This window comes from Cervus elaphus, chromosome 9, assembly GCF_910594005.1.
Source record: "Cervus elaphus chromosome 9, mCerEla1.1, whole genome shotgun sequence".
NCBI lineage: Eukaryota > Metazoa > Chordata > Mammalia > Artiodactyla > Cervidae > Cervus > Cervus elaphus.
Window position 1 is genome coordinate 60,883,451 of NC_057823.1, and position 25,061 is coordinate 60,908,511.

Genomic DNA, 25,061 nt, shown 5'->3' on the forward strand with positions numbered 1-25,061 from the left:
AAGACCCCTATATATGCTGTCTACAAGAGACCCACCTCAAAACAAGAGACACATACAGACTAAAAGTGAAGGGCTGGAAAAAAATATTTCACGCAAACGGAGACCAAAAGAAAGCAGGAGTTGCAATACTCATATCAGATAAAATAGACTTTCAAATAAAGGATGTGCAAAGTGACAAAGAAGGAAACTACATAATGATCAAAGGATCAATCCAAGAAGAAGATATAACAATTATAAATATATATGCACCCAACATAGGAGCACCGCAATATGTACAGCAAACGCTGACAAGTATGAAAGAGGAAATTAATAGTAACACAATAATAGTGGGAGACTTTAATACCCCACTCACAACTATGGATAGATCAACTAAACAGAAAATTAACAAGGAAACACAAACCTTAAATGACACAATGGACCAGCTAGACCTAATTGATATCTATAGGACATTTCACCCCAAAACAATCAACTTCACCTTTTTCTCAAGTGCACACAGAACCTTTTCCAGGATAGATCACATCCTGGGCCATAACTCTGGTCTTGGAAAATTCACAAAAATTGAAATCCTTCCAGTCACCTTTTCTGACCACAGTGCAGTAAGATTAGATCTCAATTACAGGAAAAAAATTGTTAAAAATTCAAACATATGGAGGCTAAATTACACGCTTCTGAATAACCAACAAATTATAGAAGAAATCAAATAAGAAATCAAAATATGTATAGAAATGAATGAAAATGAAAACACAACAACCCAAAACCTATGGGACACTATAAAAGCAGTGCTAAGGGGAAGGTTCAAAGCATTACAGGCTTACATCAAGAAACAAGAAAAAAAGCCAAATAAATAACCTAACTCTACACCTAAAGCAATTAGAGAAGGAAGAAATGAAGAAGCCCAGGGTTAGCAGAAGGAAAGAAATCTTAAAAATTAGGGCAGAAATAAATGCAAAAGAAACTAAAGAGACCATAGCAAAAATCAACAAAGCTAAAAGCTGGTTTTTTGAAAAAATAAACAAAATTGACAAACCATTAGCAAGACTCATTAAGAAACAAAGAGAGAAGAACCAAATTAACAAAATTAGAAATGAAAATGGAGAGATCACAACAGACAACACTGAAATACAAAGGATCATAAGAGACTACTACCAGCAGCTCTATGCCAATAAAACGGACAACTTGGATGAAATGGACAAATTCTTAGAAAAGTATAACTTTGCAAAACTGAACCAGGAAGAAATAGAAGATCTTAACAGAGCCATCACAAGCAAGGAAATCGAAACTGTAATCAGAAATCTTCCAGCAAACAAAAGCCCAGGACCAGATGGCTTCACAGCTGAATTCTACCAAAAATTTAGAGAAGAGCTAACACCTATCTTACTCAAACTCTTCCAGAAAATTGCAGATGAAGGTAAACTTCCAAACTCATTCTATGAGGCCACCATCACCCTAATTCCAAAACCAGACAAAGATGCCACAAAAAAAGAAAACTACAGGCCAATATCACTGATGAACATAGATGCAAAAATCCTTAACAAAATTCTAGCAAACAGAATCCAACAACATATTAAAAAAATCATACACCATGACCAAGTGGGCTTTATCCCAGGAATGCAAGGATTCTTTAATATCTGCAAATCAATCAATGTAATACACCACATTAACAAATTGAAAGATAAAAACCATATGATTATCTCAATAGATGCAGAGAAAGCCTTTGACAAAATTCAACACTCATTTATGATTAAAACTCTCCAGAAAGCAGGAATAGAAGGAGCATACCTCAACATAATAAAAGCTATATATGACAAACCCACAGCAAGCATCACCCTCAGTGGTGAAAAATTGAAAGCATTTCCCCTGAAATCAGGAACAAGACAAGGGTGCCCACTCTCACCACTACTATTCAACATAGTGTTGGAAGTTTTGGCCACAGCAATCAGAGCAGAAAAAGAAGTAAAAGGAATCCAGATAGGAAAAGAAGAAGTGAAACTCTCACTGTTTGCAGATGACATGATCCTCTACATAGAAAACCCTAAAGACTCTTCCAGAAAATTACTAAAGCTAATCAATGAATATAGTAAAGTTGCAGGATATAAAATTAACACACAGAAATCCCTTGCATTCCTATATACTAACAATGAAAAAACAGAAAGAGAAATTAAGGAAACAATATCATTCAGCACTGCAACAAAAAGAATAAAATACTTAGGAGTATATCTACCTAAAGAAACAAAAGACCTATACATAGAAAACTATAAAACACTGATAAAAGAAATCAAAGAGGACACAAACAGATGGAGAAACATACCATGTTCGTGGATTGGAAGAATCAATATTGTCAAAATGGCTATTCTACCCAAAGCAATCTATAGATTCACTGCAATCCCTATCAAGCTACCAACGGTATTTTTCACAGAACTAGACCAAAGAATTTCACAATTTGTATGGAAATACAAAAAACCTCGAATAGCCAAAGTAATCTTGAGAAAGAAGAATGGAACTGGAGGAATCAACCTGCCTGACTTCAGACTCTACTACAAAGCCACAGTCATCAAGACAGTATGGTACTGGCACAAAGACAGAAATATAGATCAGTGGAACAGAACAGAAAGCCCAGAGATAAATCCACGAACCTATGGAAACCTTATCTTTGACAAAGGAGGCAAGGATATACAATGGAAAAAAGACAACCTCTTTAACAAGTGGTGCTGGGAAAACTGGTCAACCACTTGTAAAAGAATGAAACTAGAACACTTTCTAACACCAGACACAAAAATAAACTCAAAATGGATTAAGGATCTAAATGTAAGACCAGAAACTATAAAACTCCTAGAGGAGAACATAGGCAAAACACTCTCCAACATGAATCACAGCAGGATCCTCTATGACCCACCTCCCAGAATATTGGAAATAAAAGCAAAACTAAACAAATGGAACCTAATGAAACTTAAAAGCTTTTGCACTACAAAGGAAACTATAAGTAAGGTGAAAAGACAGCCCTCAGATTGGGAGAAAATAATAGCAAATGAAGAAACAGACAAAGGATTAATCTCAAAAATATACAAGCAACTCCTGAAGCTCAATTCCAGAAAAATAAATGACCCAATCAAAAAATGAGCCAAAGAACTAAACAGACATTTCTCCAAAGAAGACATACAGATGGCTAACAAACACATGAAAAGATGCTCAACATCACTCATTATTAGAGAAATGCAAATCAAAACCACAATGAGGTACCATTACACGCCAGTCAGGATGGCTGCTATCCAAAAGTCTACAAGCAATAAATGCTGGAGAGGGTGTGGAGAAAAGGGAACCCTCTTACACTGTTGGTGGGAATGCAAACCAGTACAGCCACTATGGAAAACAGTGTGGAGATTTCTTAAAAAACTGGAAATAGAACTGCCATATGACCCAGCAATCCCACTTCTGGGCATACACACTGAGGAAACCAGGTCTGAAAGAGACACGTGCACCCCAGTGTTCATCGCAGCACTGTTTATAATAGCCAGGACATGGAAGCAACCTAGATGCCCATCAGCAGATGAATGGATAAGGAAGCTGTGGTGCATATACACCATGGAATATTACTCAGCCATTAAAAAGAATTCATTTGAATCAGTCCTAATGAGATGGATGAAACTGGAGCCCATTATACAGAGTGAAGTAAGCCAGAAAGATAAAGAACATTATAGCATACTAACACATATATATGGAATTTAGAAAGATGGTAACGATAACCCTATATGCAAAACAGAAGAAGAGACACAGAAGTACAGAACAGACTTTTGAACTCTGTGGGAGAAGGTGAGGGTGGGATGTTTTGAAAGAACAGCATGTATACTATCTGTGGTGAAACAGATCACCAGCCCAGGTGGGATGCATGAGACAAGTGCTCGGGCCTGGTGCACTGGGAAGACCCAGAGGAATCGGGTGGAGAGGGAGGTGGGAGGGGGGATCGGGATGGGGAATACGTGTAACTCTATGGCTGATTCATATCAATGTATGACAAAACCCACTGAAATGTTGTGAAGTAATTAGCCTCCAACTAATAAAAAAAAAAAAAGAGAGAAAAAATAAAATAAAAAAATAAAAAAATTGTTTAAAAAATGTAAAAATAAATAAATAAATCATGACTAAATGGCTGGTGGCTTATCTGTTGAAAGTTATTTTATTAGCAGGGCTTCCCTCATAGCTCAGTCGGTAAAGAATCTGCCTGCAATCTCCAAGAGACCCAGGTTCAATTCCTGGGTCAGAAAGATCCCCTGGAGAAGGAAATGGCAAACTACTCCAGTATTCTTGCCTGGAGAATCCCATGGACAGAGGAATCTGGTAGTCTACAGTTCATGAGTTCATAAGAGTTGGACATGACTTAGCAACTAAACCACCATCACTGACCCTGTGTGTAACTACATGCCAGGGCAAGTTAACATCTCATTTTTGAGCCATCAGCCTGCATTTGGGGACCAGATAATCATGGCCAAAGCTTCAGGGACAGTCTAGCTACTACATCCACCAGCTCTGTTCTTTGCTACAATGGTTACATACCTCTTTATTATTGGCTTTGGGGAAATCCTCCTCCTAAGGGCCCTTGATAAAGAAGCTTTCAGCAGACATCTGGTGGGTAAATGAGGTGTGAGTGCTCACCAGCTCCACCCATTATACCATCTCCCCAAATATGGGATTTGGGGGGAAATTACCCTCTTCCTAAAAGTCAGGAATTGTTGCCTGTTTGTGCTGAATCGAGACTTGGATGCTGATACCTTTTCTCTGTTCCCAGTCTGGGGTCTCAACTGCCAACACTTCCCCCTTTGGTTCTAGAGGAGAGACAAAGAAAGAGGGGAACCTGAGAAAGTGTTAAAACCTATAAAGCTGCCATACTGATGAGTTTTCCTAGAAAAAGCAGTACACCAAAGAATATGTAGTAAACCAAGTGAAATTACTTAACTTCCTTGTGACTTCATTCCCTCATCTGTAGAATAAAGAAAATGGTAGTTACTATCTGTCAGAATGGTAGTTACTATCTGTTATGAAGATCAAACTGTGTAACAGGTGTAAAAGCACACAAACTTAAAGGGGTGAGGAAATAATGCCAACTTTATTGGGTCCTATGATCTATTAAAATGTCATATATAATCACCTCTCTTTCACAACAAAATAAATGTCCCTCCTTAGCAGATTTTTCTGACCACTTCCCAAGCTTCTGTTTCTGGAATAGCTATTTCACAACTGAGATAGAACTCTTGACAATATATAAGGCAGAACCCATCCAGGCTGGGCAGACACCAGAAAGTCACTTCTTCTTCCTCCACTGGACTGCCCTTGGCCACTTCAGCAGCATGAGAACAACAGCCTTTGTCCTGCTCTCAGCCCTGGTGCTTGCAACTATCCTCAGTGAGTATCTCCCTCATAACCCTGCCCCCGCCCTGATATTGAGAGGTCATGTTATCTTCTACCCATATAATTCTGAAATATACACAACACATATAATAAAGGAACATTTTTGAAATGCACTTTTTCCTTTGTACCAATAAATGACCAAATTATATCATCAGGGTGCAAGTGGACCTAAATGGTCAACCAAGGCCAAATTGCTATCCATATAAACATTTAGTATAACTTCTTTGGGAAATGTCTATCCAATGTATCCTTGGACTTAACATCACTTTTTATTGGGATCTCATTTCATCATAAAACAATTCAATCCATGACTGGCAATCTATAGTTTGGCAGCATGAACTACTATTTGTCTTCTTCCATTATTGAGTTGAAATCTGCCTCCCTAGAATTTTCAACTGCTAGTCCAATTTCTGCCTCCAGGCTTGTTACATAACAGCAGACACTTCCAATATATAAAACTTGTGTTTGGTTTTTTTTTAATATTTTCTAAGTTCAGATTATGAAGTAGGAAAGAACAGCACAAACGCATTATTATAATAGCTATTTCATCTTTTGGGCTACACTCTAAACCTACTTCAAAAAAGAAAATGAAAAGTTTTGTGTGAAGAGCTTCAACCTTTAATATTATGCTCATACACACAGCTTTGAAGTGAATCTTATATTTTGATGACAGTCTGAGACCTGAAACAAATCAAAGATTAGTTTTCTAATAAGATTAGATTCTTCCAGAGTTTAAATTTCTTTGTCTTTATCTTACAGATGTAGAATGTGTCAAACACCATGAACAGGTCTGTATACCCATCTTGACATGACAGTACTATTTTGTATAATCTTAAAGGCCAGTATCAGTAAAGAAATACTCAACACTATATATTAATTAAATTTCTACATGTTTGAAGGCTTTATTTTTTAAGTTTCAAAAATTGTTTCATTTAAAAAACTGTAGGCAGACCTTTCTAAAATGGAAGGGGCAGGGCAGAGTAGTTAGACACCTAGCATCCGAGTGACTAGGTGCTGAGTTAAATTCTAGCTGTTTGATAGTGTCCCCACGGAAAACAATACTTGCCTCATATTTCACAATATTGCAAAATTTAAAGCTGTAATATTTGAAAAGGGCTTAGCACAGTACCTGACACATAGTAAAGTTCAGGAAGGACAAGTCAGGACTTAAAATGTTTAAATGGGTCACATACATCTTTGTTCTCTATCTTAAAGAATGAAGATTTTAATTTAACCTTTTTTTCATTACTCATTAAATAATGACTACTGTTGAGACAATCTAGGTGTGGTAGTAAAAACTTAAGCTAGCTACCAGGCAATTTGGGTTTTAGACTAGCTCTACTGCTTTCTAGCTGCATTACCCTGGGGGTCCAGGCAATCCCTTCCACTACTTTGAGTCAAAAATTTTGGTTTCCCTGTTAAAGAAAATAAGAGATTAAGACTGCAAATTTTGGAGTCAGGATTGAATTCAAGCCTTCCTTCATGATTTATTAGCTGTGTAAGAATGAAAAGGTTAATGAATATTAAACCTTACAGTTTCCTGCTCACAATGCATATGATATAAATTCTGGCATTAGGGTTTGAACAAGCAAGAAGAAGTGAAATCATGCTGGCATATACTTGACATCAGTTCAGTTCAGTTCTGTCACTCAGTCGTGTCCAGCTCTTTGCAAAACCATGGACTGCAGCATGCCAGGCCTCCCTGTCCATCACCAACTCTCGGAGCTTACTCAAACTCATGTCCATTGAGTCAGTGATGCCATCCAACCATCTCATCCTCTGTCATCTCCTTCTCCTCCCACCTTTAATCTTTCCCAGCAACAGGTTCTTTTCCAATGAGTCAGTTCTTCACAACAGGTAGCCAAAGTATTGGAGTTTCAGCTTCAGTATCAGTCCTTTCAATGAATATTCAGGACTGATTTTCTTTAGGATGGACCGGTTGGATCTCCTTGCAGTCCAAGGGACTCTCAAGAATCTTCTCCAACACCACAGTTCAAAAGCATCAATTCTTTGGCACTCAGCTTTCTTTATAGCCCAACTCTCACATCCATACATGACTACTGGAAAAACCATAGCTCTGACTAGACAGACCTTGGTTGGCAATGTAATGTCTCTCCTTTTTAATATCCTGTCTAAGTTGGCCATAGCTTTTCTTCCAAGGAGCAAGTGTTTTTTAATTTCATGGCTGCAGTCATCATCTGCAGTGATTTTGGAGCCCCCCAAAATAAAATCTGTCACTATTTCCACTGTTTCCCCATCTATTTGCCATGAAGTGATGGGATTGAATGCCACGATCTTAGCTTTCTGAATGTTGAGCTTTAAGCCAACTTTTCACTCTCCTCTTTGACATTCATCAAGAGGCTCTTTAGTTCTTCTTCACTGTCTGCCATAAGGGTAGTGTCATCTGCATATCTGAGGTTATTGATATTTCTCCGGGCAATCTCGATTCCAGCTTGTGCTTCATGCAGCCCAGCATTTCTCATGATGTACTCTTCATATAAGTTAAATAAGCAGGGTTATAATATACAGCTTTGATGCACTCCTTTCCCAATTTGGAACCAGTCTGTTGTTTCATGTACAGTTGTAACTGTTGCTTCCTGACTTGCATACAGATTTCTCAGGAGGCAGGTAAGGTGGTCCGGTATTCCCATCTCTTTAAGAATTTTCCACAGTTTATTGTGATCCACACAGTCAAAGGCTTTGGCATAGTCAATAAAGCAGATGTTTTTCTGGAACTCTCTTGCTTTTTCGATGATCCAGCGGATGTTGGCAATTTGATCTTTGGCTCCTCTGCCTTTTCTAAAACCAGCTTGAACATCTGGAAGTTCACAGTTCACGTACTGTTGAAGCTTGACTTGGAAAATTTTGAGCGTTGCTTTGCTAGCGTGTGAGATGAGTATAACTGTGCAGTTGTTTGAGCATTCTTTGGCATTGCCTTTCTTTGGGATTGGAATGAAAACTGATCTTTTCCAGTCCTGTGGCCACTGCTGAGTTTTCCAAATTTGCTGGCATATTGAGTGCAGCACTTTCACAGCATCATCTTTTAGGATCTGAAATAGCTCAACTGGAATTCTATCACCTCCACTAGTTTTGTTCATAATGATGCTTCCTAAGGCCCATTTGACTTCGCATTCCAGGATGTATGGTTCTAGGTGAGTGATCATACCATCGTGATAATCTGGGTCATTAAGATCTATTTTATATAGTTCTTCTGTGTATTCTTGCACCTGTTCTTAATATCTTCTACTTCTGTTAGGTCCATACCATTTCTGTCCTTTATTGTGCCCATCTTTGCATGAAACATTCCCTTGGTATCTCTAATTTTCTTCAAGAGATCTCTAGTCTTTCCCAGTCTGTTTTCCTCTATTTCTTTGCATTGATCACTGAGGAAGGCTTTCTTATCTCTCCTTGCTATTCTTGGGAACTCTGCATTCAAATGGGTATACCTTTCCTTTTCTCCTTTGCCTTTCACTTCTCTTCTTTTCTCAGCTATTTGTCCTCAGGCAAACCATTTGCCTTTTTGCATTTCTTTTTCTTGGGGATGGTCTTGATCCCTGCCTCCTGTAAAATGTCATGAACCTCCGTCCATAGTTCTTCAGGCACTGTTTATCAGATCTAATCCCTTGAATCTGTTTGTCACTTCCACTGTAAAATTGTGAGGGATTTGATTTAGGTCATACCTGAATGGTCTAGTGGTTTTCCCTACTTTCTTCAATTTAAGTCTGAATTTGGCAATAAGGAGTTCAGGATCTGAGTCACAGTCAGCTCCTGGTCTTGTTTTTGCTGACTGTACAGAACTTCTCCATCATTGGCTGCAAAGAATATAATCAACCTGATTTCAGTATTGACCATCTAGGGATGTCCATGTGTAGAGTCATCTCTTGTGTTGTTGGAAGAGGGTGTTGGCCATGACCAGTGTGTTCTCTTGGCAAAACTGTTAGCCTTTTCCCTGCTTAATTTTGTACTCCAAGGCCAAATTTGCCTGTTACTCCAGGTATATCTTTACTTCCTACTTCTGCATTCCAGTCCCCTGTAATGAAAAGGACATTTGTTTTGTCCGGGGACAAACCACAGGGCAGCCATACATGACGTGGGGCACTGCAGTTCCATTTTCCACCACGCTGTACTAGCCTCTGAGGTCCCCCCCTCCCATCCTGTCATGCTTAGTAATCTTTGTATTGGCAGCTCTCAGCTCAGCTCTAAAATTTAGAAGGTTCATAAAGCATAGTAACTGAAGGAGTGGATGAATTAATTAATGAAACATATCTGAAGGGGAACATGAATTTAAGCATATTTTGAGTTATCTAAGTGGAGATACTCAAACATTAGAAAAATATCATGTCTGCAAGTGAACCTATTTTTGAAACCAAATCAGAGTCATAGACATAGAGAACAGACAGGTTGCCAGGGGTGGGGGGCAGATTAGTAGATGCAAACTAATAAATATATAGAATGTGTACACAACAAGGTCTTACTGTACACTACAGGGCACTATATTCAATGTCCATATAACTTAATCAGTTTGCTGTATACCAGAAACTAATACAACATTGCAAATTATAAATCAGCTATACTTCAATAAAAATAAATTTTTAAAAAAGAAAAATATGATGTCTGAAACTCTGGGACAGAAGAAGCTGGAAATGTAGAGTCTTTGGTAAAGAACTGGAGTTAGTGTAGAATTGGAAGTAAAGCCACAGAACAAAATTAATAGCTATCATGTATTCACTATTTACCATGCCATGTACTGCTAAGTATTTCATACATATCTTCTCAGTTATGTATGTTTTACTTTAATATTATAATACAGTTATTATTGCCTTCATTTTGCAGATAAATAAAGTAAGGCTTAGAGAAGAAAAATAATTATCCCAGGGTTATATAGTCAGGATTTGAATTCCAACATGTTTGACTTTAATGTCCACACTCCACAATTTGCTCAAAGATGAAAAACCTATAAAATTCTTTCTTGGTAATTGCCTACTTGCCCCTGCAGGCAACTTATCACCTTGGCTTTGGCTCCAGAAACAGATTAGTGGATCTCCACTACAATGTTAAAATACATCTGTTTGCCTATGTGCTAGCAAAGTGTATATCAAGTACCTTGTTACCAATAATTAATGGCAAATGTTGCTATGATGTAGAAGTTCTTATAACTATAGTAGTTATCATCATAATATATCTCATACTTACATTCAGGCAGAACCTTTAAATTGAAAGAGAGAAGTAGCAAACTGTACTACATGAGATATGTAGAAAACTGATCCCATGGGAATGGTTGTACTTGTGAATATGCTGTATGTGTTGAGAACAGATGCGTCAACCAGTATGGTGGAAAAGATTCTACTTTAATATAAATAATGATTCAGTTACCAGTTATTATAAAGAAGTTTATCACTCATGATTATATATATGCTATAAAATTTTTTTTTACTTACTGTATCTTGGGGTTAGCTGAGAATAGACAATTGGAATAAGACACAAATGCACTGAGAGCTTTCTGAACTTGCTTGTAAAATCCTAAGTCCTGAGAATAAAAATTTTGCTTAAGGAATTCAAGGCTTTTTATATGTATTTCCAGATTGACTGTAGTAAATATAAAAAGTTACCATCAGAAGAAAGATTTTGTTATGACATATATGCACCAATTTGTGGATCTGATGGCAAAACTTACAGCAATGATTGCTACTTTTGTTATGAAGTTGAGTAATTATTGAAATAGTTTTCTATATTTAAGGGGTAATAATTACGTGTTAAGTGTACTTGAAGCAGAAGTTGTTGTTTATGGTATAGAATATGTGAATCATCTCCTGCTGACTCTGATGAATAGAATTCTCATAATTTACAGGATTGGGGAGTCACTGGTATTCCTGTGTCACTACATATTGACAGTAAGAGTGAGTAAAGAACCTTAGAAGGAAGGAATCTTGGAAAGAAATTTAAAGGTCATCCAGTTCAACTTCCACCTATTAATCTATTGCTTAAACTCTTCCCACGAAAAATTCACCAGTTTGGCTCGCAGCCTATGCTTTGTTTATTTTCAGGGAAAAAGAAATGTCCCTCCATCCAGGCATGCCAGTCCACAACTGCTAGGATGAGCTGTGTTTATTGTTCAGCTTCAGCAACTAAGTCTGGACACATTAGAGTTCCTTAACAATTGGTCCAAAAGGGGACACTATTTGAAAAACCTAAAGAACTTGTGCTAGTTCTGAGTCTGTTTCTTAAAAGAAAAAAAAATGTATCCTGGAGGTATAATAAACTTAAATATAGAAAATCAAATAATCAAAAGTAGTTTAAAGATTACAAAGTAATCATCCAAAAGATATATTAGCATCAGCTCAAAAAGCACGAAATGATGACTAATGTCAGTTCACTTCAGTCGCTCAGTCGTGTCCGACTCTTTGCAACCCCATGAATCGCAGCATGCCAGGCCTCCCTGTCCATCACAAACTCCCGGAGTTTACCCAAACTCATGCCCATCAAGTCGGTGATGCCATCCAACCATCTCATCCTCTGTCGTCCCCTTCTCCTCCTGCCCCCAATCCCTCCCAGCCTCAGGGTCTTTTCCAACGAGTCAACTCTTCACATGAGGTGGCCAAAGTATTGGAGTTTCAGCTTCAGCATCAGTCCTTCCAATGAACACCCAGGACTGATCTCCTTTAGGATGGACTGGTTGGATCTCCTTGCAGTCCAAGGGACTCTCAAGAGTCTTCTCCAACACCATAGTTCAAAAGCATCAATTTTTCGGCGCTCAACTTTCTTCACAGTCCAACTCTCACATCCATACATGACCACTGGAAAAAACCATAGCCTTGGCCAGATGGACCTTTGTTGGCAAAGTAATGTCTCTGCTTTTTAATATGCTGTCTAGGTTGGTCATAACTTTCCTTCCAAGGAGTAAGCATCTTTTAATTGCATGGCTGCAGTACCATCTGCAGTGATTTTGGAGCCCAGAAAAATAAAGTCTGACACTGTTTCCACTGTCTCCCCATCTATTTCCCATGAGGTGATGGGACCAGATGCCATGATCTTAGTTTTCTGAATGTTGAGCTTTAAGCCAACTTTTTCACTCTCCTATTTCACTTTCATCAAGAGGCTTTTTAGTTCCTCTTCACTTTCTGCCATACTAGAGTGTATTTAGAAACTTACAGTTCCTTTTAAGTACTTTTAAAACAAACATGACTGAAAACGAGCATCTAATATATATTGCATATTGTTCTGATTGTTTTATTAAGAAAAATTTATGAACTCATAAAAAAAACACTTACATGTATCTTCTTTAAATAAAAAATCCATTAAAGTATGTTTTTAGGGACATAAACTGACTGTGATGTATTATGAGCCTTATCCTTATGCCATCAGCACCAGCTGCTAAAAAATCCCTAAACTGCCGTCACTCCTTTTAAAAGCATCAATAAATGGAAAGACTTGGCTACACTTTGAGGGGCTCACTGGTGAAATATGGATGCTAATGAAATGCCTATGGCCTCAGCATTTCTCATTTGTTGCTATTTTTGTCTCCACAGGAAAACTAACAACAAACTTAAATTTGTACACTTTGGAAAATGTTGAATCTGTCTTATGATTACAACTCACAAGAGACACATTTCTTCTCCCATATAATCTATACCATGTTACCTAATCTTGTCACTATTATGGCTTGATGTGCTTGTAAAATAAAGTGAAATAAATATATGTCTGACTTTTTGTTTAGGAATTGAATCATCTAGATTTGTTTCACTTTTGCGTAATGTCTATAAGACAACTTTAGGGCCATATCCTGGGGAAAGTGGCCAATTAAGACTAGTAGTGATGCTGAAGCTCCAATATTTTGGCCACCTGAGGCGAAGAGATGACTCATTGGAAAAGACCCTGATGCTAGGAAAGATTGAAGGCAGGATGAGAAGAGGACAACAGAGGATGAGATGGTTGGATGGCATCACCGAGTTGATGGACATGAGTTTGAGCAAACTCTGGGAGATGGTGAAGGACCGGGAAGCCTGGCATGCTGCAGTCCATGGGATCGCAAAGAGTCAGAAATGACTGAGAGACTGAACAGCAACAAATACTCCAATAAAAATTAAAGAATAAAATAAAAATAAAGAATGCCTGTCCACACTGCCCCCCACAACTAAGCATAACAACGTTAAATTAAAATCAACATGTTGTTATTTTGCTCAGTTGCTCAGTCATGTCAGACTGAACAACAACAACAATGTAGTAACCAGAAAAATCGAAGGAGCTAAAGCTGGTGCCTTCTCTTGCCCAGGCTAGGAAAACATTCCCTGTGCATAACTTAGTTCTGGCCTATTCCTGAAAAATTCCTGAACACATAAAGAGGGAGACTTCAAGCACAACAATCAGGAAATACTGTTTTGCTATATATCTCTTGTGTTTAAGACACTGAAAGCAACCCTGGGTTGAGACTGCTACTTCTTCCCAGAGAATATGTCTGTAAAACATTTCAAGTAAACACAGCCAGGAAAGTTGTGCAAGTTCCCATGAATTAGTTGATGTCTCCCATGTTTTTCTTTCTTTAAAGTCTGATCTCAGGTCTAGGACCTGAAACTTGAAATCCTACTAATACATTATGTATCTCTAAAATTATATTATTATATATTTCAAAGATCATATTATTTGTTCCCCAAAACAGAGAGTGTGCCTTGCAAAACTTTTAAATATATCTGTACATCTATTCAATGAACACAAATTTATTAATGCCTACTTTGAGTCTGTGTTAGACTTGGTAGCATACAATAGTGAATAGAATTGATTTGGTCTTGTCCTCTTGGAGCTTGCATTCTGTGGAAAAATTATTTGCCATGCTTAGTACAGCATCCTGTACAAAAGTGATATTATACAAATATGTTTAGTAACACTGAATCAAAATTAAGCAACATTTCAATTGTATTTTAACAGAGTTACATTATATAAGTATATAACATATGAAAATCTAACTACCTGATCTCTGCAAAGAGGGAAAAAGAGAAATCTCTGCAAAGAGGGAGAAAAAGCTAAACTCTTTTGAACTGTGTTCTGATTTCACAAATCCATCAGAAATTTAGGGACTAAGACTGTCCACCACAATGACATGAAGTAGGAATTCAAGTAGGATACTGTTTGTTGTAGTGGTTATTTTCTTGTTTTCCCTTTGGTTTTGAAAAAAACACGCCTTAAAGAAACTCTTTAAAGAAATTGAAAATACTGACTTGGATGTCATTTATCTTTTCACCAAATACTGATCAAATATCCACATTTGGTTGGATGCTAGAAATGCAGCAATAAGCAAATATAAAAATTCATTCTTTCTTTATGAGGCTTTAAGATTACATAGGAATAATAATAGGATACCAATCAAATGTGTGTGTGAGTGTGTATGGCAAATCTTGAGACTAGTTAAGCAGAAAATGATCTCTGGTGCAGGAGTGGAGATGGGGGTAGGGTTGGAGGCAACAGTCATGGGGTTAAGAAGCAAGAAGCAACATTATAAGCAGAGAGAACAGTAAAAGACTGGAACATAAGTAACTAACACCAACAATTGGTGAGTTCATATTTTTAAGCCACTCTTCCTCCCAAGCCCCTTCTATAATCCACACTCCACAATCTATTTTCCAATTACTTCCAAAGTGGTATTTCTGAAACACTGATCTCATCTTGTCATCTTCCTGCAAAAACTGTTTTAGTGAGTATTACTGCCTAATCCTCCATCAGTACTGGGCACCTCGCTCTCCATCTGCATCCCTCTCCACTCCACATTTTGGTATGAACTGCTTACCACTCTCAGAACCTTGCAGGAACTCTGCAATTTTCCACATGCTGCTCCCTCGTCCAGTACTTCTCTTTCTCACTTTTCCAATACCAATTCCACTCATTAAAGATTCAGCCCCAGGGTTATATTCCATAAAAATCTCCTCCTATGTATTCAGTCCTGCTAGATTAGCATGTATCACATTATATTCTCATTAGCTTAATAAATATCTATCTCTTTTGCTACATTGTGAGCTCACAGCTGGCACATTGCAGGTGTTCAAATAATGCTTTATAAAGTAATCCAATTAAACTAAAATTAATTGAATTTTACTTCTATCAATAAGTAAGGAAGCAAACCATGGTGTCTTATCCCAGATAACCCTGAAGTCAAATGTCACTTCCTGATTCATCTGAAATTTTTGCATCTGTTTGCATTCTACATCAAAGCAAGCTCTGAATGGTTATTCAAGTTCCTACAAACAGAATCCACAGACACAAAAATAATAGCAATGACTGTTTTCCTAGAGACTGCCACATAAAGACAGGGATGGTGGTTACCTTGCACACCCACAGCCTGAAACTCTCCATTACGTTCCTGTTCTCTATATTCATATCTTGCAACACTGTCTTGTAAGTCAATCCTTATGATTTTTAACATGAAAACTGCCATCAAATTTTAAAGATTCCCAAATAAAATAAAGTAAAAATTAAATACATTGTAAAAACATGTTCCCTATTCAAATTCTAAGAAATCTCACTCTGCTTCTTTTTCTTCCTCACATTTAAGCAAGCAGGTATTACTACATCCAATAAACCGGTCCTCCTGGAACAGGTAACTCCTGTCTCTCTCTGAAAACAAAGCTAAGTGGAAGCACTGACTTTGACTTTGGAATTTTAATTAACAATAATAGTACAGATCAAGGAAAGGGAAGCCAGAGCCAGAAAAACACACCTCAACAAAATATCCACATAGACACACACTGAAAACTTCTCAGAATTTCTGAAGAAAAGAAACTTAAAATTACAGAAAATTAAGCTTTTTAAGAGTGCCTGATAAAACTCTACAAGCGAACTACTAGAGTTCTGAAAAATGCTTCTGGAGAGATCTGAAAACTACTGGATCTTTACCAGTTGCCAGACTCCTAGGCACTTCCTTCCTAGGATGTGAGGCGTTTAACACTCAAAAATAGATTCTGAGGTTAAAAGAACTACACCCAGGCCCAGCCAAGTCCTCCATGGCTCATCCATCAACAAGTCCAGTTTTGGGGTTTCACTCTCCCTAATCCTAGTTCCCGAATCTCATTCTTCATGTGGGAGACCCCACCTGAAGCCCCACCTCTGTAACTGGCCCAGCAGCCAGACCTTCTGGCTCTTTGCTCTTCCAGTTTGTGCTCCCTGTTTCTCTCTTCCTCTCTGCTTTACTGCTCCTAGAAATGAAGCCCAGTGGCAGACACCCCCAAAATATTGGCAGACTTCTGCTGTGGTGCTCACCTCCCTTGTCTGCCTGTTTTTAGACTGCTTATCTGGGCTCCAGTTTATCTGTGAGGCCCACACATTGCCTGGACTATCACTTGCTTGCTGCCACTCTTTAGATATGAACATGTCCCCCAGTCAGACTGAAATTATCTGTGATATAATGGATAAGGTGGTGGTCATTTTGCAAAATGGTATATATACATGTCTAATCATTGTGTTGTATATATTAAACTAATATTACACATCAGTTATATCTCAATTTTAAAGAAAACACAGATTAAAAACTCTAAGGAAGCTGGAAAAAAAAGATGAGGGGTTTTGGAGAAAGAGAACTTTGGGGTCAAATCTAGATTTGCTGCTTCTGAGAAACCTTGAGTTAGTGATTTAACCTCTGAGTTTCAGTTCTTGCATTTCAAAATGGGGGCAAAAGCAGCTCCTCATGAACTGGTATGAACCACTATACAGACAGCATATAATATTGTGCCTGGCACATAATTAGCCAAAAAATTAATAAATGATTTTAAAATAACAGAACAAAAACTTGTGGTTGCCCTAAGCTTGTATCCTAAGCACAATGGATGGTTCTATTTCAGGTTCTGGCCCCTCCCTGTCTTCTTTTCAGCCCCACCCTATCACCCCTGCCTGACCCCACCCTAAGAGTCAGAACTATGAACCTCCTGTCAGGGCAGAGCCACAGAAGTCAGCAGAGTAGTATGACTGCAATGAAATAAAAACACACAGTCTTCTATCAGGGACTTTAGAAAGACTTCTAAAAAGATGGTCCTCATATTTGGGTTTTACATATCTATATATATATATGTATATATACACATATATATATCTCTTCTGGTTTTGAGGCTCAAGAGCAAGAACTTTGGCCCTGTTTATATTTGTATCTAAAATGGGTATTGGTCTATCTGTTTCTGCACTGCCTGAAAAATAGTAGGCAGTGCCTGATAAACATCATATATATAATTTTTAGACTGTCAAGAACGAAAACGTCAGAACAAACAGGGTGAATATAATCAAGGCCATATATTCAACATCCTAATGGCATCAGGGGTCCCACACTAAGTTCTGCATTGCCAGAAAATAACAAAAGAAACCAATATTTAGCAAAGGGCAGAGAACAAGAGAACTAAATTCCTCCACAGACAGAAAAACGTTTCCAGAGTCTGTGGTTGCATAAGTGTCTTTGCCAGAGGAGAGGAAGACTGGTTGAATTAGGTGGGAGCTGGCAGCAGGAGATGCAGTAAAGAATGAGAATTAGGGGCTTCTAGTGGCAAACTCAAAAGGTAAAAACCTCACTTGGACAACTTTCTGGAAAATTAACTGACTGCATATTTGCCTGAAGAACACTCTGCTTGGACTAGCAACTCTACCAAGTAGACTAAAAAAACCATCAGAAAAGCTAAGTTAGCTGTACAGTGATGATCAGAAGGTCTGATCCTAATTGCAGAATATCCCTGATTACAGAATCTTGGGTTGTGTCTCCCACCTCATCTCTCCAGACCACCCCAGAAGATCTGTAAAATTCCACCTGTGAAAACACTAGGAGTTCTTAGAAGGGAAAGAAGGAAGAGGAGTACTGGGTAGAAAGAAAGCAGGGTGGAATGAGCTTGGGAAAGCAGGGTTCTTAAACCTGTGGATGACAATCTGCAGAAGATAACTTTCAAAAATCAACTAGGAGCAATGGGCATAGAAGATGAGAGGGGTCTCTTCAGGAAAGAAGACAGCTGGTCCCCAGCAGAAGAATCTGAAGAAGCACTCCCAGGCAGATGGGGTAGGGGTTGGGGGGGTGCTGTTGCTCTGCAGAGAACTCCCCTTCAAGATCCATGAAGAAGACAAGAATGAACAAACAGAAGCCCTGTGGAAATGGAGATGGTGGCAACACTAGTGAAGCACTTCAACCACCTTGGAAGAAACGGGCTCACTGTTGAAAATTAGGAGGCATTTAAGAGTAGAATGGAAAATAAAGATTCCAGAAGAATTAAAATCATGGCTTGTTGAGGACTATGACTTAGTTACCAGGCAGAAGCAGCTGTTTCAACTCTCTGCTAAGAAAAATGTAGATGTTATTCTACACAGCATTTACAAAAGCTATAAGGGGGGTGAAGTTGCTCAGTCGTGTCCGACTCTCTGCGACCCCATGGACTATAGCCTACCAGGCTCCTCAGTCCATGGGATTTTCCAGGCAAGAATACTGGAGTGGGCTGCCATTTCCTTTTCCAGGGGATCTTCCTGACACAGGGATCGAACCCAGGTCTCCCGCATTGTAGGCAGACGCTTTGCCGTCTGAGCTACCAGGGAAGCCTACAAAAGCTATAAAGAGTATGCAAATTGCAAGAAATTGCAGGGAAATGTTGGTAATAAGGAGTATGTGGTTAACAAAGTTGTGACAGGAATAAGAGTATTTCACTGTGATACTGGGCGCGGCTCTACACATTTTAGAGTCTCCAGTGTGCCAAAATCCTCTTGGCTCACCCTGATGTGCCAATGTCCCAGGGTTAGGCAGCACCACACCTACTGAGATTATTTGTAAGAATTGGAGTAATAGTGACACACACGCCTCTTGATGAGAACAGTCTTGCACTATTGCTGGGCTGTTGGCATGATTTCCTAAAACACCTGGCAAAAGATGCTATGTCTCTGTCTACTGCCAGTGATTACAGAGTGGCTTCTGCTGAGAACCACCACAAAGCCCTGTGAGGGTCTACTGAATACTCACTGTTATGTCTGCTATCTGTAAACACTCTTTTTGTTCTTAGTCTTTCTCTTGTATAATTGATGTTCTTTAAAATTGTTAATGTATAACAGGGCTTATGCTTCAGTTAGTTTTCTGTTTTGTTCTAAACAGAAAATAAAAGGAGTGCAGGCTCCTTTTCTCATTCCAAAGTTCCTACCAATGCACGCAGTAATTAGACAAAGAAGAAACATTCACTGGAACATTTTATTGCCTACTTGACAACATTGCTTGAATGCTTGTGATTCTACCTCTTTGAAACTACGCAATTTTCTGTGTTAAGACTGTGTGCAAAAAATGCCCTGATTCCTAGTTCCAAAGGTTCAACTTAATATATATATACCTGAAAACCCAAGCATTTGTGCTTTTTTTAAGTGCTTGAAGTAAAAGAGCCCATCCTCTGAAAGTTCATTTGTGTTGTTGCTTAAACATTCCATTAATATCGTTCAAATTGTTGAAGGATGGTAGTTTGGTCCACAGTTTTTGCATTTGAAGCTAACACACATTCTAACACGATAGAGGCAATGCACTACTGTATAGCCACAGTTTTCTGGAGAAGGCGATATTTTAGGAATTGCATTTCAGATTTTAAACAAAATCTGTCTCTAAATTTCAAAGTGGTTAAAAAAAGAATGGGAATTAGGAAAAGGGCATATAAAAGATTTATATGATTTTATATGACATAAAAGATTTCAAAGGTACAGCTTGTGCTATTTCTTATATTGTGTGATAGGTATCTATCTGAGCATTTGTGTTGTGGTTGTTGATACTATTATCATTGTTTAAACTGTATCTGTGTATTAGTAATACAAATACTCTTGCATGTATGATACATGATAAAATAGAGAAAAGACAAGGAGGAAAAAGTGGGGAAAAAAAAGTAGATGCTTTCAGGTATAAACTGGCCCTGAATTTGAGAGGATTTGCTAAGTGCAAAGCATCAGTATGTTTACTTTTAAGGCATCCTGTCTTCTCCAATATCCACAGGTCTCTTTGACACCTTTTTCCTCAAGGACAGAGACTTACTCCTTTCCAAAAATAGTCCTAAGTAGACTAGGAAACTAACCCAGTATAGAGGACCACTTGATGGAGAAAGGGATGCAGACTGGAATAGTGCATTACATTAGGCAACGGCCTGAATATTTCTGCTTTCTCTGTGAAAATTCCCATGAAAAGCAAAGAACGAAGGACATTTTGTGACAGAAACTGTTGGTCAAAAAAAGGACCTCAAATATTGATCCAGTGATACAGAGATTTCTGGGTTTCACAGACCAGTTAAATCTTTTTTCATAATTATTTATTGCAAATTAAAGTAAAAAGCACAATATAAATCTAAGACAAAAAATCATCCACAATCTTTAGGAAACATTGTTTTTATCATTTATCTGTATATAGTTAGAGTTTCCTATATCAGTAATAATATCATAAATACAGTTTTATTTGTATTCTATTTTGCTTAATGTTATATCATAAGAATTTCTTTTCTTGTTTCTTTTTTTCTTTCCTAACTTCCTAAAATAACCAATATAAATGGTAACTTTTAAAAAATATAACTGGGAAAAAAACGGGTAATCAAATGTAGCATTGCCAATTTCGTTCTATAAAGACATTGATAAAAATTACAATGTACTTTCATAATTGTTTCTTAACATCAAATAATAGTTGTAATTTTGCGTTCTTTTTATTACTTAATGGTTCTTATTTTTTTCTCATTTTGTCTTGGAATGGCCAAAAGTCTATGAATCAGGTACTAGCATTTAAGAACCACTCATGAAAACCAATGGTCCTCAAACATCATTTTAAGGAACTCTTGGAAGTCCCTGGCGTGGCCTGAACAGTGCAATAAAGAAAAAGCAGGCCCAGTGATTTGGAATCCTCTACTCTGACGTCAATTCTGATACATTTGCCTTTTATTTATCTATATTGAAGTACAGTTCACTTACAATGTTGTGTCAGTTTCAGGTACACACACACACACACACACATATATTTTATTCTTTTCCCTTATAGGTTCCCTGATAGCTGAGTTGGTAAAGAATCCTGCCTGCAAAGCAGGAGACCCTGGTTCAATTCCTGGGTTGGGAAGATCCACTGGAGAAGGGATAGGCTACCCACTCCAGTAATCTTGGGCTTTCCTTTTGGCTCCACTGGTAAAGGATCCACCTGCAATGCAAGGGACCTGGGTTCGATCCCTGGGTTGGGAAGATTCCCTGGAGAAGGGAAAGGCTACCCACTCCAGTATTCTGGCCTGGAGAATTCCATGGACTGTATAGTCCATGGGGTTGCAAAGAGTTGGTCATGACTGAGCAACTTTCACAGGTTACAAAATATTGAGATATTGAGTACAGTTCCCTGTGATATACAATAGGTCCTTGCTGGTTGCCTATTTTATATATAGTAGTGTGTATATTTTAATCCCAACCTCCTAGTTTATTCCTCACACTACCCTCCCCACTGCTCTTTCTTTTTATATTGGGTTTTAGAGGATTTTTGTTTTTCTAAGAATATGGGTACTAAGCAAAAAGCAGGAGTCAAGAATTTTGATCAAGGACTCAGAAGACTATGCGTGGCTTCATTTTTTTCAAAAATATACCAGTGTGTGTGCAGAAGAGCAGGTGAAACTTTAGTCAGTAAGTCGGTGGCAGAAGTTAAGGGGCAAATAAGTCAGTCTCAGTTCAGATTATAAAATGCTGTACTAGGGCTTAGTTTTGAGAGAGCAATGAAATAATAATAGATACTTAATTAGAATGCATATTCTTCTTGGGAAGAAACTTCATCTTCATGGAAAAGGGGCATATATTTCCTAATTTCTTCTTCATAATGATCTTTAGCCAGAGCAGACTTGAAGCCATACAACACTGGAGGGCAGTGATGGAGTTGTTCCATGATGCATACAACAATGTATAACACCTTGAAATCAAAGATGTCAACTGTAAAACATACCTCTGTAAGTTTTGCAACAAGTTTAAACATATTCTTTTTCTCAGGGAAAAGGTCTCTTTAGGAAGTATAGGCTCCAGAATGTAGTCTTTAAGCTAGCTGTTATCACTTCTCCCAAAGAGAAGGGGATACAGGTGAATCGTGCATGCATGCTAAGTTGCTTTAGTTGTGACCAACTCTTTGCGACCCTATGGACTACAGCCCACCAGGTTCCTCGGTCCATAGGATTCTCCAGGCAAGAATACTGGAGTGGGTTGCCATTTCCTCCTCCAGGGTATCCTCCTGACCCAGGGATTGAATCCAGGTCTCCTGTATTGGCAAGTGGATACTTTACCATTGAGCCACATGGGAAGCCCCCTCTCCCCCCACCCCCACTGAGCACACTAGTTCCTAAAGAGTTTTCCTGAACTTTATGCCATGTACTGAAATATATGTCATTATTGAGTATCTTGTAGCTTATGAAAAATGCATTTGGGGGAATGCAATTCAATGGGGAAGGCAATTCTGTACTTGGATAAAAGTACAGATGCATGTGGGAAAGAATAAGTCATTTCTTTGCCATAAAAGGACTTCAGTTATAGCTGAAGTATCCTTCATCTGTGCCATTTCAGGAGGCAAGAACCATCTTCATACTTCTAATTTCCATCTAAGCAATGTTTTTTTGTTTGTTTGTTTGTTTTTTAACTTAGAAACAAGGTATGAGACGAAAAATCCCCAAGGAGATTAATATAAGTGCTCAACCTGAGGGTTTGGTATTTTTCCACATGAAAAATACCCATGAAGCGGAGGCTTATTTCCCATTAAAAAACCTGATAAAACTAGCTTAAAGTACCTGGCTAATAGAAAATCACTAGTAGGCACGCATCAGCTTGCTGAATCTTCAGGTAAGCTAAATACCAAAGGAATGACATTAAGGCAAATCCTTAAAGAATGCTAGTAGAATGCCTGAGGAGACTAAAGGATAGGGACTGAATTTCTGCTTCCCAAGTATGTATTTTACCAACTGGACACAAAATGAGGCCTTATATCAGAGGTTGACCAAAAGGAGCATGGCGAGAAAGTTACAGAAATATTTTCCAATTCCATCACTGGATAGCTGTTTGAATTTTGGCAAGTTTTTTATTTCTATGACTCAGCTTCCTTTCTCATTAGTTATGTTGGCATTCTGTTTGTACCCATTTCATGTAATTTTTGTAGGGATTAAATGAATTCATGAATGATAAATGCTTAGAATATTCATAGTATGGTATAAACAATAATAAGTATTGTTATTGTTAAAAATGTATAATATATAAAAAAGAATACAATCTTCACAACTCAATGCAGGAATTGCCATTATAAGATTCTTAACAGATATTCATGCAGTTTCTTCTGGGTCCCCTTGAGTGAGAAGGAACTCCCAGCTTTCTGAGACAATCATTAATGGGCAACTCTTACTCTCAAAACTTCTTTTTTTTATCATGCTTAGATTTACTATATATTATTTACCTTCTCACTTGTTCCTTGGAGCCACAAATAAAAGTCTAACTGGGAAACTTTTCAGTATTTTAAAGATAGCTCTTTTGTACTTCCTGAGTTTAATATTACTTAAAGAAAATCTTCAAATAGGTATTATGCTAAATGCTGTACATAGTGACCTCATTTAATTCACAAAACAACCCTAATAATAAATTTATATAAATAAAAGTTTATAATGTATACCACAGTAAATCTAGTTTCTAATCTAGTTCTGAAGTATGATAGGAGCTAAAAAAAAAAAAAAAGAAGAGCAATAAGTTAATGAATAAATCTGCTTTTTATTTTGCTTAAGTAAAGTAAGGTTTACAGATGACAGATACACTGTCCAACATAAATGGGAGATGGTAGGGTTATGATCGACAAGAGTTCTGCTTGACCCCAGAGCTCAGGCTCTTAAACACTGCCGCACTATGTTCTCTAGTCAACATCATAATCCCTGTTCCTAGAGCAGCTCATATCAACAGATTCTGGAATCTTTATTCAGTTCTGGGAAGACAAACTTGAGTTCTCTGTGGCACAGCCCTTCCAGGCCAAAGAAACCATGTCCATTAATGTTATGGAGAATGCCTTCTAGTTCCTGAACTAAAAAGGCAAGAGCAGCTACCAGTCCTTGCCACTTACCAGTGGTCTTGCCATAGAGCCTTGCAACAGCTCTTTGAAATCGTCATTTTCCACTGTCTAGAGTTTTCTTGTAGCACTTAGCAAACATCATAAATGAAGAATGTTTTGTTGAAATATTGGTCAAGATAAGTAAGTTGCTTCCTAATATTTGGCATAGTGAGAAGTGCAAATGCTTCTCTTCCTTTGGAAAATGTCAGTGCAGTTGATGATATTACTAGCTTAGTAAACCCCTTGATATTGGGCGTGAGGAGCTCTTGATACAGTAAACTATACTTGATTTCTTCAGGCCAGCCCTATTTGGAGACAAAGCAGTCATGGTCAAAACATGAGGGAGAGCCCAGCTTATGCACCATGGGATTCTTAAAGACATCCACATTGACCCTTATACTGGTGTTTGAAGGTGCCAGTGATCTTCTTTAGAAACTTGAATAAATAACTTCCAAAAAAGAGTAACTATATTCCCAGTAGTTATTCAGCTAGTTCCATCAGTAGCTCCACTTCCACCACAAAATGTGGGGCTCTCGAGAAAGCCATTCTCTACTGTAGAGCATGCATCACTACTTTAGCCTGGTCAGCAAAGATAAATGACTGGATCTGCTTTGTGTCCAGTATG

The 25,061-nt window shown here is 38.0% G+C and overlaps 2 protein-coding genes and 1 pseudogene across 2 annotated transcripts in view; 2 read left to right on the top strand and 1 right to left on the bottom strand.

The window, feature by feature from the left end:
• LOC122700361 (sperm-associated acrosin inhibitor-like) overlaps positions 1 to 25,061 on the bottom strand; it is a 151,921-nt gene that overhangs the window by 96,033 nt on the left and 30,827 nt on the right. The gene's annotated exons all lie outside the window — the stretch shown is intronic.
• Positions 5,340 to 12,972, top strand: SPINK9 (serine peptidase inhibitor Kazal type 9). Its single transcript, XM_043913204.1, has 4 exons — positions 5,340 to 5,394; positions 6,160 to 6,188; positions 10,982 to 11,106; positions 12,927 to 12,972. The coding sequence occupies exons 1-4, from the start codon at positions 5,340 to 5,342 to the stop codon at positions 12,970 to 12,972; spliced, it is 255 nt and encodes an 84-aa protein (XP_043769139.1).
• On the top strand, positions 18,256 to 19,335 carry LOC122700365 (annotated as a pseudogene).

Bases quoted from the DNA above. Each gene is read 5' to 3' on its own strand.
- SPINK9 (XM_043913204.1), top strand. From the start codon at position 5,340: ATGAGAACAACAGCCTTTGTCCTGCTCTCAGCCCTGGTGCTTGCAACT. The intron at 6,189-10,981 runs GTCTGTATACCC...ATGTATTTCCAG, and splicing joins GTGTCAAACACCATGAACAG to ATTGACTGTAGTAAATATAA. The intron at 11,107-12,926 runs GTAATTATTGAA...TTGTCTCCACAG, and splicing joins TACTTTTGTTATGAAGTTGA to GAAAACTAACAACAAACTTA.